General features: G+C 41.9%; 1 protein-coding gene across 6 annotated transcripts in view; it reads left to right on the plus strand.

The window, feature by feature from the left end:
- Positions 1-15,702, plus strand: part of LOC122557427 (mitogen-activated protein kinase kinase kinase kinase 4) — a 317,468-nt gene that overhangs the window by 130,262 nt on the left and 171,504 nt on the right. For all 6 annotated transcript variants that reach the window (XM_043705152.2, XM_043705149.2, XM_043705150.2 and 3 more), the window contains exons 5-6: positions 9,293-9,403; positions 14,644-14,734. In XM_043705152.2, coding sequence (XP_043561087.2) covers positions 9,293-9,403; positions 14,644-14,734 — 202 coding nt within the window. The remainder of the gene's footprint in view (positions 1-9,292; positions 9,404-14,643; positions 14,735-15,702) is intronic.

Below are 15,702 nucleotides of genomic sequence, written 5' to 3' on the forward strand. Positions count from 1 at the left end.
GGGAGTTGTCAAAACTCAATCATTGAACAGGTTCACAACAGTCATCAGTAAATTTCTGGAAGGGGAGAAAGTGAGGACTGCAGATGCTGGAGATCAGAGTGAAAAAGTATGACAGTGGAGAAACACAGGCAGTCAGACAGTATCCGAGGAGCAAGAGAGTCGACATTTTGAGTGTAAGCTCTTCATCAGGAATGTGAAAGGGCCTAAGAGGGCTGAGAGATAAATGGGAGCGTGGGGTGGGGGGGGGGAGGGGGGGAGTGGGGGGGTAATAGCTGGGGTAAGGTAGCTGGGAGGTAAAAACAATGACTGCAGATGCTGGAAACCAGAGTCTAGATTAGAGTAGTGCTGGAAAAGCACAGCAGGTGAGGCAGCATCCGAGGAGCAGTAAAATCGACGTTTCGGGCAAAAACCTTTCATCAGGAATACAGGCAGAGAGCCTTCAGGCTCTAATCTAGACTAAGGTAGCTTGGAGGGTGATAGGTAGATGACGGTGTGGGGGTTGATAGTGATAGGTTGGAATGGAGAGTGGAGCGGATAGGTGGGAAGGAAGATGGACAGGTAGGACACTTCAAGAGGGTGGTGCTGAGTTGAGGGTTGAATCTGGGATAAGGTGGGGGGGAGGGGAGATGAGGAAACTGGTGAAATCGACATTGATTCCGTGTGGTTGGAACATCCCAAGGTGGAAGCTGAGGTGTTCTTCCTCCAATCCTCATGTGGCTAGGATTTGATGGTGAAGGAAGCCCAGAGCTTGCATGTCCTTGGCGGAGTTGAAGTGGTCGGCCACAGGGTGGTGGGGTTGTAAATTTCTGGAGCCTAATGATGTCAAGACATAGACAGGATGCAGAGCTGGGCTGAGAAATGGCAGATTGAGTTCAACCTTGATAAATGCGAAGTGATGTATTTTGGAAGGTTGAACTCGAATGCTGAATATAGGATTAAAGATAGGATTCTTGGCAGTGTGGAGGAACAGAGGGATCTGGGTGTGCAAGTACATAGATACTTCAAAGTTGCCACCCAAGTGGATAAGTTTGTTAAGAAAGCATATGGTGTTTTGGCTTTCATTAACAGGGGGATCGGGTTTTAAGAGCCGCGAGGTTTTGCTGCAGCTCTACAAGTCCCTGGTGAGACCACACTTGGAATATTGTGTCCAGTTCAGGTCGCCCTACTATAGGAAAGATGCAGAGGCTTTGGAGAGGGTGAAAAGAAGGTTTATCAGGATGCTGCCTGGACTGGAGGGTTGCCTTATGAAGACAGGTTGAGTAAGCTTGGACTTTTCTCTCTGGAGAGAAGGAGGAAGAGAGGAGACCTGATCGAGGTATACAAGATAATGAGAGGAATAGATAGAGTCAATAGCCAGAGACTTTTCCCCAGGGCAGGATTGACTGGTACGAGAAGTCATAGTTTGAAGATATTATGAGGAAGGTATAGAGGATGCGTCAAAGGTAGGCTCTTTACGCAGAGAGTTGTGAATGCATGGAATGCGTTGCCAGCTGAGGTGGTGGAAGTGAAGTCACTGGGGACACTTAAGCGGCTGCTGGACATGCACATGGATAGCAGTGAGTTGAGGGGTGCGTAGGTTAAGTTACTATATTTTACATTAGGATTAAGTCTCGGCACAACATCGTGGGCCTTAGGGCCTGTTCTGTGCTGTACTTTTCTATCTTCTATGTTCTATGAATGTGGGGATAGGTGATCAGCCTTGGTCTAGTTGAATGGTGGAGCAGGGTCAACAGCCTACTCGTGTTCCTATGTTCCCCTAATGAATTGTTTCCTCAGAATTATATTCAGTGAGTCTCTGAACATCTTACATTACAGCACAGGATGAATTACAGTCTTTTTTAACTGTGAATAGACTCATGCCTGATCACAAATCTGACTGACTTGCTGATTTTACAACTTGACTGTGAATCCATTGTTTCTTCCTGAAAAATGGGAGATGCAAAGGAACTTTCTAGCCACAACTCTTCAGGCTGTGTTCTTGCCCAGAATACTGAAAGTACCTTTTTCCTGTTTAGAAACAGCCAGAGCTAATTGTTTCAGCTGAAGAACAATGATATTATTTGTTTTACTAATCAGAGCTATGCAAGGTGCTCGCTATCAAAAGATTACAACTGCTCAACAAACAGAAAATTGTTGGTGACTGCAGTGTTGCCTGGCCCTGCGCTAATTCTTTTGGCAAAATCTGTAAAACAGCCTCAAAACGTTGGATTCTCAGATCAAGCAGTTTCTGCTTTTTCAGGAATTAAACTTGTTGAAAAAAGGAACCATGAGACAACAAAGTCTCTTTTCATATTTGCTTGACTTAACTGGTGAATATTTCGTGACTGTTACAGGGGTGCAATGCAGCAAAGACGTTTGAAAACTTTAAATATGTTTTTGTGAATGAGTCATCTTTTAACTGAGGAAAGTCTCATGTGTGATCCACAATTGAGTTAGTTCAGATTTGTTGAATATGAAAATTCTGTGAGGTGACTCTTCCAAGTCTTTGAACTGATGTCTTTGTACGCAGCAAATTAATATCCCTCCTCCCTGCTTTTAAAGTGCCAGAGAACAATCTGGAACAACCTTAATTAAAGGACAAATGTCCTGCACTTGGCTTGATCACAGTCTAATATCCATCCTAATTCTAATTCCCTGTGACTGTTTTAACACCTTTGACACGATCATCTAAGTTATGGAAGCCAGGATAACAGTTGGAGATAATTACTGTATATGAATGAGTTGCTGAAAAATATCAAGGTACTAACTGATATTAAATCATGAAGACATCCATAACTTGATTAGTAGGAATGTCAAAGAAAGAGAACAAATTTGCACAGTGATCACCTTAACAGCCTATTCTCAATCATCAGCAAAGTGATGGAGAGAATCATGGATGAGGCTGTCAAGTGACACTTGTTCACCCATCACCTGTTCACCAAATTTCCTCCAGATTTTGTGTCAGGCCTGGATCCAAACATCATTATAAGTTGAATTGCAGAGGTGGGGCTGTTTTCATTATCATACCATAGAACCCCTACTCTGTGGAAACAAGCCATTTGACCCAACAAGTCCATACCGACCCTTCGAAGAGTATCCCACATAGACCCATTCCCCTAGCCCAATTACGATCTATTTCCCCAGACTAATACACCTAGCCTACACATCCTGTAGGCTCACCAAACATGCTCTCTCCAGATGTTCTGTAATTTTAAGACATTTATTATATTTTATACTGGCTGGCTTGTCATTCCTGGTTGAGCTCTGCCTCTCATGTAAGAGTTTTTGTTTATGTTGTGGCAGCCATTAAACACATTAAGTGAAATGAGGCATCAGAAGTGTGAAAACAAGACTGGGTGAATGTTCAGAGCTGTAGGAGAGCCAGCTACTGTGAAAAAAAATACACAAAGCAGGGTTTAAAACTACAGTCTACAACTTTGAAGAGTTGGTGGCGATAAGTCAGAATGCCTGTAAACTTTCCACTCTGTGCTGCGGAGGAAATGAAAAGGAAAATGTGCCAGCATGAGAATGTATTTTTACTCTCAGTAACAAAACCATGGAATAGCTGCAGAATTAAATTGGAAGCCAGAACAAATAAAAGTATTATCAGTGCTGGGAAAGCAGTGCTATAAAGTATATTACAGCCAAAATCACACAGAGGAACATAAAACCCACACAGGAGAAATTTTGAGGGCTTTGAAGAAATTCTATTAATATCACTTATGCATAATATGAGTTCAACATTGGATTTCAGGGAGCGAGAGAAGCTACTGATCAGTATGATGTTGCCAAATTTAGGGCCATAGAGATGTACAGCAGCTCACCCATGCTGACCAGATATCCTGACCTAATCTAGTCCCATTTGCCCATATCACTCTAAATCCTTCCTATTCATATACCCATCCAGATGCCTTTTAAATGCTGTAACTGTACCAGTCTCCACCACTTCCTCTGTCAGCTCATTCCATACACACCCCACCCTCTGAGTGAAAAAGTTGCCCCTTAGGTCCCTTTAAAATTTTTCCCCCCTCACCCTAAACCTACGCCCTCTAGTTCTGGACTCCCCGACCCCATGGAAAAGACTTTGCCTGTTATCCTATCCATGCCCCTCATGATTTTTAAAAAATCTACAAGGTCACCCCTCAGCCTCTGACGCTGCAGGGAAAACAGCCCCATCCTATTCATCCTCTCACAATAGCTCACATCCTCCAACCCTAACAACATCCTTGTAAATCTTTCCTGAACCATTTCAAGCTTCACAACATCCTTCTGATAGGAAGGAGACCAAAATTTAGTGGAATCCTGTGAGAATGGAAAACTGAAAGGTGATCTTATAATCAAAGATCTATCTTAGGGTGATGGATCATGTCATGAGAATACATTTTCTGAGAGAGGAGATGCTTCCGATAGGTGCTGAGGCCCTTGAGGTTGTCAGTCTTCAGACAGAGGAGAAAGTGAGGACTGCAGATGCTGGAGATCAGAGCTGAAAATGTGTTGCTGGAAAAGCGCAGCAGGTCAGGCAGCATCCAAGGAGCAGGAGAATCTACGTTTTGGGCATAAGCCCTTCTTCAGGAATCGGCTTATGCCCGAAACATCGATTCTCCTGCTCCTTGGATGCTGCCTGACCTGCTGCAGTCTTCAAATAGAGCACATTAATGGAAGAACAGACCAGGTTTTGCATTATGCTGAGAGACATTGCAGGTCAAAACATTTGCAGAAGAACCAAAAAATGATCATCAAGATGTATATATTGTGAAGGGCATTACACTAAAGAAAAGAACATGTTGAGCCTCAGGAAAGTGGTAGTCTCACTGGAAGAAGTGGAATTACTTGTCCAGCTATGCTCAGTCAGAAAGAGCACAGCAAACCTGTGACGATGACTGTGAGAGAGATGTCAGGCAATGATTGTGGCAAATCACTCTATACCATACAACAGCTCAGCAAAAAATGATAATTGGTTTGCGACCATTAGCATGAGCATCAAATAAACGTGAAGTATCAGGCCCAGAGCTCTGCAAACCTGTGTGAATCAGCTGACCCAAACATGAAGCTGTAAGGTGAGGCTATGTGATGGAATGACATAGCCTTATCCCAACAGGAGAAATGAAGCTGAAAACCCAATGCGATGGGAAGCACGTAGATCTGGAGTTTCAGAGAGTAGGTATTAAGCAAAATCTACTCCTTTCAGCTGAAGCAAATCTAAAGATTGCACTTGTAATTCTGTGTGTGATTTGCGGAGCTTCACAGGCTAGTACTGCTGAACAGAATCTAGTGGATTACAAAATTATTTTTCCCGGTCTTGGATGTCTTCCAGGTGAATTCATCTCAAAGTATATGAGAGTGTAAGACTAACTCAGCATCTGTCGAGTAGCAATCCCAGCGGCCTGCAAGTCCAGCCTGAAAGACTAGATAGAAGAGCAGGAAAATAAGGGATTAAGAAAGTGACAACTCTGAAAGACTGGATTAACAACACAACAGCAGTGAAAAACGGAGAGTGGGTCCAAACAATATCAATAGAAAGTTGAAAATATCTCACTACTCCATGCCAACTGTTGAAGGAATTTTACTAAAACTAAAAAAAGGTTTTTACTATCCTCAACATGAAGTGTGGATACTGCTATGAAAATTGTAGAGTCATACTGCATAGAAAGTTGTTGGGTGAAGTTAGATGAAAGCAACAGTTTTCGAACTACATTTTGAATGCCATTTCGGAGATACAGACATTTCCAGTGTTCCAGAAGAGTAGCAACTCAGAAAACAGATCACAGTCAGTGATCTTCCCAGAGTGCAAGGTGTTGTAGAGGATTTGCCGGTCAATGGATGTGGAGAACAAAGAACCCACCATAGAATCTAATACAACTGCTAAAGGGAGAAGTTGCCAGATGACCCTGAAGTTGAATAAGAGAAAGGTGCAACTGATGATGCCTGAAGTGAAGCACATAGGTCATGTACTGACAGGGGAAGGTCTTTGCCCAGATCCTGACTGGGTGAGATGTGGCAGAAATGCACTGACCAAAAGTATGAAAGCAAATAAAGAATTTGTTGGACTTATGAATGATTTAGCAAAGTTCTTTACGAATTTGTCATCAAACTGTGAAGCTGTGAGCTCACTGCTAAGGATATGTAATTGTATTGGGGCACAAAATGAGAAATGGCTTTCATTAAAATCAAACAAATAGTGATGACAACTCCAGTGCTGAGGTACAATGCCAATGATGAAGTCATGTTATAGTGCCAGCTAATCAGGACTTGGCAATCTTTAAGCAGCAAAAGCAACCAGAGCATTAATGCAAACTGATCAATGCTATGCTCAAATAGCGAGAGATTGCTTGGTGATTGTCAAATTAACTAATGTCATGCCATTCCCAAACTACCTTCCAATGCTTAACATCTGTCATTTGGCAAGTGTTGGACTCATTTATAAAACATGTAACAGTAGAACATTTATAATCACATAATCAGAGTCTTCATGAAGCAGAAATCATGGCTGACAAATTTATTTCAGTTCTTTGAGGGGGTAAGAAGCAGAATAGATACAGGGGATCTAGTAGAAGCAATAGAATTGGATTTCCAAAAACTGCTCAATGAGATACTTCAATAATACCTCAATAAGTCTACTTGTGAAAATAGAGCCCATGGTGATGTAGGTCAGATTTATAGCATGTATAGAGGATTGGCTAATGAATAGAAGATAAAGATTTGGAGATGCAGGTGTTGGACTGGGGTATACCAAGATAAAAATCTCACAACACCAGGTTATAGTCTAACAGGTTTATTTGGAAGCAGTAGCTTTTGGAGTCATGATCACACTGTAAACTTTTGCTATAAATTCTGTGTCTTACAATGTTATACTCCACAATTACCTAATGAAGGAGCAGTGCTCTGAAATATGATGCTTCCAAATAAACCTGTTGGACTATAACCTGGTGTGGTGTGATTTTTAACTTAGCTTTCGGAGCGTTGCTCCTTCAAGTGGTTGTGGATAAAGATAAAGAGTTGGGATAAGGGGGGGGCACTTTAATGTTAGCAACGTCTAACTAGTGGAGCACCACAGGGATCAGTAGTGGAGCCGGATGTGTTTACAATATACATTGCTAGGTTGGCTAAAGCTAGGATGTGCTTTAGTCAAGTTTGTGAATGACACAAAACTACATTGGCAGACAAGTAGTGAGCGTACAGAGGATATAGACAGATTAAGTGAACAGGCAAAAAACTTGACAGATGGAATATATTGTGGGGAAATGTGAGGTCATGCATTTTAGCAGGAAGAATAGAATAATTATTTAAATGAGGAAAGACTACAGAAAACTGCAGAACAGAGATTTGGGGACCAGTGAACAGTTTTGGACCTTTATATAAGGCTAAGAAGTACTGGCATTGGAGGCAGTCCAGAGAAGATTCACCAGGTTAGTTCTTGGTATTGAGGCATCTTCTTATGAGGAGAGGTTGACTATGTTAGGTTTATACTCATTAAACTTTCAAAGAATAAGAGGAGACCTTGAGAGGGAACATATACAATTACTAGTACCTTGATGGAGTAGGTGCATTGAGGTTGTTTCTACTTGTGGAAGTATCTAAGACCAGGGGACATCAGGTAAGTGTAAGGAGTCACCCATTTAAGACAAAAATGAGGGGTTTTTTTTTGAGGGTAGTGAGTCTTTAAAATTGTTTACCACAAAAGTCAGTAAGTATATTCAAGGTTGTTCTGAATTTACGAAGGGGAGAAGACAGAAAAGTGGAGTTGAGGGTTATCAGATCCACCATGACTTCATTGAATGATGGAGCAGACTCAATGGGCTGAATGGTCTACTTCTGCTCCAACAACATTTGGCCTTATTTGAACTTAGTGGACTGTTTGGATTGCCATAGTATTGTGACCACTACCTCTGCTGTAACTGCTTTCACTTTTGTTTGTTAAAACCATTAAAACATCAGCCAGAGAGAGTATAACCAGAAGCATCCAACAGGGATTTTAGAAAGGCAGATGATGTTTGACAAGCTAGATGGAATCATTTGGGAAGCAGCAGCTTTGTGGACATAGAAATACATATTCACTTTCAGAAAGTTTGGTCATTGGGAAAGAGTGAGGGTTATGGCATTGAGAGAAGGTAGCAAATCAGTTAGAAATTGTAAATTAGTTGGAATAAAAGTCATGTGATGAGAACTACATTTATGAGGAGGATAAACAATATTAAGGAGAGACTGGGGCCAAATGGTATGTTCTCATACAATGACGATGCAATATTATAACATTCTTTTGAAATATGAAGAGGTTCAAAGAATACACAAGGAAAAGATGCTTCTACCTATGAGGAAATCCAATACTAAGAATGTCTTAAAAGATCAACAGGGAATCCAACTTCTTCATGCATTTGGAGATGCTGGTGTTGGATTGGGGTGTATAACATTAAAAATCACACAACACCAGGTTATAGTCCAGCAGGTTTAATTGGAAGCACTAGCTTTCAGAGCGTTGTTCCTTCACCATCTGACGAAGGAGCAGCGCTCTGAAAACTAGTGCTTCCAATTAAACCTGTTGGACTATAACCTTTTCATGCAGACAGCATTTAAAATATAAAACATTGCTACCAAATAGAAGAGCTGGATTGAATATTATAGTCATTTAAGAAGCAGTTGGATAAACACATGAAAGAGAAAGAGATAAAGGGACACTGTATGTTGTCCTACATCCCAAGAACTATAACATTTTAAGAAGGCAGCTCACTAGGGCAATTTGAGATGGGCATAAAAGCTGGTTTCACTGGTGACACCCACTTCCTTGAACAAACTGCTAATTAGATTAGATTAGATTACTGACAGTGTGGAAACAGGCCCTTCGGCCCAACAAGTCCACACCACCCCGCCGAAGCACAACCCACCCATACCCCTACATTTACCCTTTACCTAACACTACGGGCAATTTAGCATGGCCAATTCACCTGACCTGCACATCTTTGGACTGTGGGAGGAAACCGGAGCACCCGGAGGAAACCCACGCAGACACGGGGAGAACGTGCAAACTCCACACAGTCAGTCGCCTGAGGCGGGAATTGAACCCGGGTCTCTGGCGCTGTGAGGCAGCAGTGCTAACCACTGTGCCACCGTGCCGCCCTAAATGTTGAATGTAGAATAGTGGGAGGAGGTACATGTGGAGCATAAACATCAGCTCCCAGCAGATGGACTGAGTGGCCTGAACCTGTGCTGGAAATTCAGTGTCATTCTATGTATTATCTACAATATTTCTGTTTGATGTATGGCACTTTGACTTGTATTAAAATCCATCCTTTGCTTCTCATTTTGCTTTTGATTGCAGCTGGTAATGGAATTCTGTGGAGCAGGCTCTGTAACTGATTTGGTGAAGAAAACAAAAGGGAACTGCCTGAAAGAAGAATGGATAGCTTACATCTGTCGAGAGGTTCTTCGAGTAAGTTTGAATTTGAAATCTCAAACTCATTTAATCAAGCTGCCATTTCACTATGATGCCTCAGGTTTACCTTTTACAAATTCGCCTGCGGGTTTAATCTGTCCTTCATATGATGTAGGTTCTAAAGTGTGTTCCTCAACAGTAAGGGTCTGATGTTTAAGCAGGTCATTATGTTCCATCGAGTTCTGAAATACTGTTTTTTTTGTCTTTGCGAGGAGTGGTGGTGCAATACTTTAACCCCATCAGAAATGTGCCATCACCAGATGTAGCTGTGACTTGTGACTTTTTTTTAAGATGGTTGATTATTACAGGGCTTAACTGTTTCAGAGTTTGGGCATTCCAAGGATAGATATTGTAGGCTGGGTAACTGAAGGGATAAATTTGTTCATTTTGCCTCCAGTTCCCACCTCTCTATAACTTTCACATTGTTTATCTTTGACATTTCCCTTCCTTTCCTTGACCTCTCCATCTCCATTTTGAGGAATAAACTGTCCAACTGCCATCTATGAGACAGTGAGGTCTGCAGTTGCTGGAGATGACAGTGTGGTGCTGGAAAAGTGCTGCAGGTCAGGCAGCAACCAAGGAGCAGGAAAATTGACGTATCGGGACAGCGCCCTTCCACTGCCATCCACTGCAAAGCCACTAACTCCCATAGTTACCTTCACTAAGGCTCTTCTTATCCCACGTTCTGGAAAGATTCCTTTCCATTCTCCCAGTTCCTTCATCTACATCCTATCTGTCCAGATGATGACACCTTCCAAAACAGGGCTGTTGACATGGCTTGCTTGTTCCATAACTGTGTTTTCCAGCCCACTGTGGTTGACAAGGCCCTCAACTGCATCCAACCTATCACACTTCTGCCTTTGCTCCTCCCCATCACTCATAGCAGATTCAAAGGATCGTTCTCCATTACTTCAGACAACCCCAGCAGAATTCCACCACCAAACATATCTTCCCCTCACTCCCTCTGTCTGCATTTCACAGGAACTGTTCCCCTCCAGGACACTCTGGTCCATTGCTTGACCTCCAACACTACGCCACCCCCCCCCCCCCCCCCCCTTCCAATGTCACCTTACCATGTAACCACAGAAGGTGCAACACCTGTCCCTTCACCTCCTCCCTGCTCACCATCCAAGGACCTAAACAGGCTTTCCAGGCTGTCCCTTCACCTCCTCCAGACTAGTCCATTGCATTCTCTGCACCCAATGTGGCCTACTCTACATTGGAGAAACCAAATGGGGTAAAAACAATGACTGCAGATGCTGGAAACCAGATTCTGGATCAGTGGTGCTGGAAGAGCACAGCAATTCAGGCATCTATAGTCTGTGCACAAGCATGACCCTGACCTTCCTGTAGCCAGTCATTTTAACACTATGTCCTGCTCACATGACCACCAGTCTGTCCTCAGCATGCTGCAGTGTTCCAGTGAATCACAGCGCAAACTGGATAAACAACAGTTCACCTTCAGATCAGGCACTTTCCAGCCTTCTAGGCTTAATATTGAGTTCAACACCTTCAGGTTGTGAATCCACTCCCATTCCTTACCTTCCTTTTAGCTTTACGTGTTGTATTCTCTGTCACCATGTCCTCTCTCCCCTCCCTCCATTCCAATGAGACTGTCTGCCCTTTCCAGTTGGGTGGTTAGACACATCATTGTTCTGCCATTCTGATGTTTTAACCTGCTCAATCAATACCGTTTTCCTCTCCAGACTCCTCCCCCACTTCCTTAGCATATATACTGCTCCCTCCACACTTCACATCAGTTCTGATTAAGAGCCGTCTAGACTCGAAATGATAGCTTGCTCTCTTTCCATGGATGCTGCCTGACACACTGTGATTTCCAGCATTTTTTGTTTTGAGTAATTGAAGGGATAGTTAGGCTGTCGGGGTTCTTGAATTTAGGATAGCTTTGATTGTCAGCATTTACGCTCATAGTAAAATTCTCATAAGTGAAATTAAAAAAGAACTTCCTACTAAACTACCACTTTCAGTATCTCTTCGATATACCTTTCGGACAGCACTGTAGGTGTACTTACACCATGTGGTGTAAGAAGGTGCAAGAAGGCAGATCACCATCAGTATCTCAAGGTTTAATTAGGAATAGGCAATAAATGTTGGCCTGTCTATGATGCCCATTAGCTGTAGAAGAATAATCATTTTAAAAGTACTGTTCAGGTGCTTTGGGGTGAAGTTGGATTTCGGCAGGGGAACAGAAAACAGGCATAATTACATTCAGCCCACTTACCATTTAGTTCTTTCCTTCTGCACCACACCTTAGGAAGGATATATTGATCTAGGAAGGAGTACAACATAGATTTCCAAAAATGATACCTGCACTTCAGGGGTTAAGTTATGAGTCAAAATTATACAAATTAGGCCTTTATTCTCTAGCATTTAGAAGGTTAAAGGGTGATCTGATTGAAGTCTTCAAAATATTAACAGGAAAAGAGAGGGCAGATAAATTATTTCTAGTGGTTGGGGACTCTCAATCTAAGGGGCGTAGTCTGAGAATTAGGACCAGACCATTCAGGAGAGATGTTAGGAAGCAATCCTACATACAAAGATGATTAGATGAGATTCCCTACAGCGTGGAAACAGGCCCTACAGCCCAACCAGTCCACACCGACCCTCCGAAGAGTAACCCACCAGATCCATTTCCCTCTGACTAATGCACCTAACACTATGGACAATTTAACATGGCCAATTCACCTGGCTTGCACATCTTTGGACTGTGGGAGGAAACAGGGGCACCCAGAGGAAACCCACGCAGACACGGGGAGAATGTGCTAACTCCACACAGACAGTTGCCTGAGGCTGGAATTGAACCTGGGACCCTGGTGCTGTGAGGCAGCAGTGCTAACCACTGAGCCACCGTGCCGCCCCATGGCAGAGGTTTGGAACTCTATTCCACAAATGGCAGTGGATGCTGGATAAGTTGTTAATTTTAAATCTGAGATAGATAAGGTTTCATTAAGCAAAACTATTAAGTGATAAGAGCCAAAGGCAGCTTTTGGCTACAGATCACCATGAGCTTATTGAATGATGGAAGAAATTTGAGGACCTAAATGGTCTCCTCCTGCTCCTACATTTCTATAGTATTCCTGGAGTGAATATAGAGCAGGGCATATCACTGGCATATCGATAGCATCCATTCTTGTGATACCATAAGTTCTGTATCTTATTGCTGTTCAACTTTGCGCATTTATCCAAATCTTCCAACTGAATCTTCCAAATTTATATTGAGATTTGTACAGCTCCCATTGCAATAGATTCTAATACTAAAATATATATTTTTTTCACCAACTCTATTATCTTGCATCCAATCCTAAGCTCCTTAGTTTTACCAGCTTCCGCCCTTTGTCAGCTAATTAAAACCTGCTGCTATACAACGATATTGTTTTTGAACCTGTTCCAGAGTGCAGTGCTGCCATTTCATATCAGAACCTTTCACAATATTCACTTGCTCAGATTAATGAGACCAGGAAATACTTTGTTAAACCCAAAGATCTATTCTCACCGGAGGACTCGCTTTTTCACGGAACTTCTTTAGCTTGTGATCTGCCTCCTTTCAGCTGTGGTCCAAACTTGGAAATAAGGAACCTGTTCTGAAGAACAGTCACCAGACTTGAAACATTAAACTCTGATTTCTCTCCACAGATGCTGCCAGACCTGCTGAGTTTCTCCAGCAATTTCTGTTTTCGATTCGTTTTTCCATCATCTGTTTTTTTTTACATTAAATTCTGTTCACCATCAAATCTGTGCTCACTCACCTTAATAACACCTGGCTCAGCTTACCTTGATTTTAACACTCGCTTTGCTGTCAAACTTCAACAGAGCTCTGCCCTCCCTTCAGTCTCCTTCAATCCCAGATCCTTCAAGATCTCTTACTTTCCCCCAGTTCTGGCCTCCTATACATTCTTGATCTAAGTGTTCCACAATTGGTGACCATAACTTCAGCTGTCTTGGCTCTGGATTCTAAAATGTCCTTCTTTGACATCTATACCTTCTTAATTAATGTTTTTTTTCAGACTGCACGAAGATGCAGTGAAGTTCACTAAGACCCAAGGTTAAGATCTTTGCTTTCCACTTCTATATTTTTTAATCTAGACTTTGGTGTGCAGGACACAATTTCAAAGTTTGCGAACAACATGAATGTGGGCAGATTTGTGAAATGTGAGGAGGAAGGTCTAGAATGTGATAAGGGCAAAAAGCAAGTTGGTGAAATGGGGGAACAAGTGGGAGATGAAGTTTAGTGCAAATAAATGGGTAGTAATTTGGGTTTGTAGGTAGAACATAGAGAAACAATTATGGATACAATTCTGAATGAGGTGCATAAACAAAGGGATTTGGGTGCGCATGTGCATATTTCACAATGATTGTAGACGTTGGCACTGTTTTTCTTGAAAACAAAAACACTGAGAGGAGATTTAATAGAATTATTCCAGGCCATTAGGGATGTGGACAGTGTGTTATCTGAAAAGTAAGAATGTGCACAGCTATGTAGAAAAGACAGAAGAATGGCACTAAGTGAAGTTTCAATCAGAGAGCTGGTGCAGATAAATGGGCACAATGGCCTCCCCCTGGTGCACTTTAACAATTCCGTAATTAGCATCACTCTTGTCTTTGAGTCTGAAGGTAGAGATGAGGAGTTGCTGCATTACCACCCTGCAAATGAACACCACATTTTATTTATTCGGGTAGTCGTAAAGGATTACATAGAAAATGCTGTCAACATCCAAGTCAACATTGTGCCCTCAACTATCACTGCCAATACAGTCTGTTCTGATATAACACGATCATTCCGTTCCTGTGCAATCCCGCATTATACAAACATGATGTAATAGTAACACCATTTTAACCAATGGGATCGGAATCATGTTATAGCCTATGCACGTGATGAAAGCTCGCATTCTACAAATAATGGTGTAAATTCTTCAATTGTGTTATAACCAATTTGTGTTGAAAAAACATCCGTTATAGCAGAACTGGCTGTTGTAAATTAGTTATGTATTTCATCAACCAGTTAGTTAGTTAATCCCTTGGTTCTGGAAACTTCACTGTCACATCAGCCCACATTTTCAAAATAATTCACTTACTGTGAATGACTTTACTATATATATGTAAATTATTTCTACCTTCAGTGTTTGAACAACAAGTAGATTGGCGAATCACTTTGTAAATAATATCCAGACAAATCTCTTTGGTTTACCATCTAACTCTCTGTCAAATTCTACTCACAGGGTCTGGCCCACCTACATTCCCACCATGTTATTCACCGTGACATCAAAGGACAGAATGTGTTATTAACAGAGAATGCAGAAGTAAAGTTGGGTAAGCATTTCTTTAAAATATTAGGATCCTTATAAGTTTGTGAGTAACAAGGGAATTATTTCAGAATCAAGATCCAATGGGTGTTTTAGTGATATATTTGATAAAGCTTTAGTTCTGTTGTTTATTTCAGTAAATTCTGTTCCTGATAGTGTGTGATCGACAATTATTTATAGCCAATAATTGTTCCGTTTAATTTAGTTTTTGCGTTAATTACTTAAGCATCATTCCATGTAAACACATCCCAGACACCAATCTGAATGACCAAGGATGCAATGATATCCTTTATTTCACTCGTGTGATACTGACCTGCAGAAACAAAGCGATCCCAGGTTCTATTCCTGAATTGCATTACCAATGGAAAGCTGTCACTGATTTTGTTTTTCTGCATAAAGCAGGAAAGAGCAGATGAAGGACTCTCATTGTTGATTGCAAGCAGTCTACAGATTGGCAATTATGTCCCAGGAAGGATTGATGTTACCTAATAATTACGCAGAAACTATGGTCATTTGGAATGTATTGACGTCCAGGACCAAAGCCCCAGCATCCTTCCATTGCCCACCAGAACGGAGGGATTGGGGTAAATTTAGGACGTCCAGTTGATAATGTATTTTCTGGAGTTTATTTTCTTCTTTCCTGGGAAGTCAGTGTTACTGACAAGGCCAGCATTTCTCCCCCCTCCCTAACTGCCTTTGAACTGAGTAACTTGCCGCTCAGAGGAGCAGTTAAAGTCAACCACGTTCTTATGGGCTTGGAATAACAGACCTACTAAGGACGGCAGATTTCCAACCCTAAAGGACATTAATAAATGAGGTAGGCTTTTACAGCAATCAATGGTTAGAGACAAAATAAAACTGCAGATGCTGGAATTCAAAACAGACAGGCAGGAGGCTGGATGAACACAGCGAGCCAGGCAGCATCAGGAGGTGGAGCAATCAATGTTTTGGGTTTAACCCTTCTTCTGACCAGCA

Source organism: Chiloscyllium plagiosum, unplaced genomic scaffold (assembly GCF_037043375.1).
Source record: "Chiloscyllium plagiosum isolate Xiang-an unplaced genomic scaffold, Cpla_swu_hap1 HiC_scaffold_11, whole genome shotgun sequence".
Taxonomy (NCBI): domain Eukaryota; kingdom Metazoa; phylum Chordata; class Chondrichthyes; order Orectolobiformes; family Hemiscylliidae; genus Chiloscyllium; species Chiloscyllium plagiosum.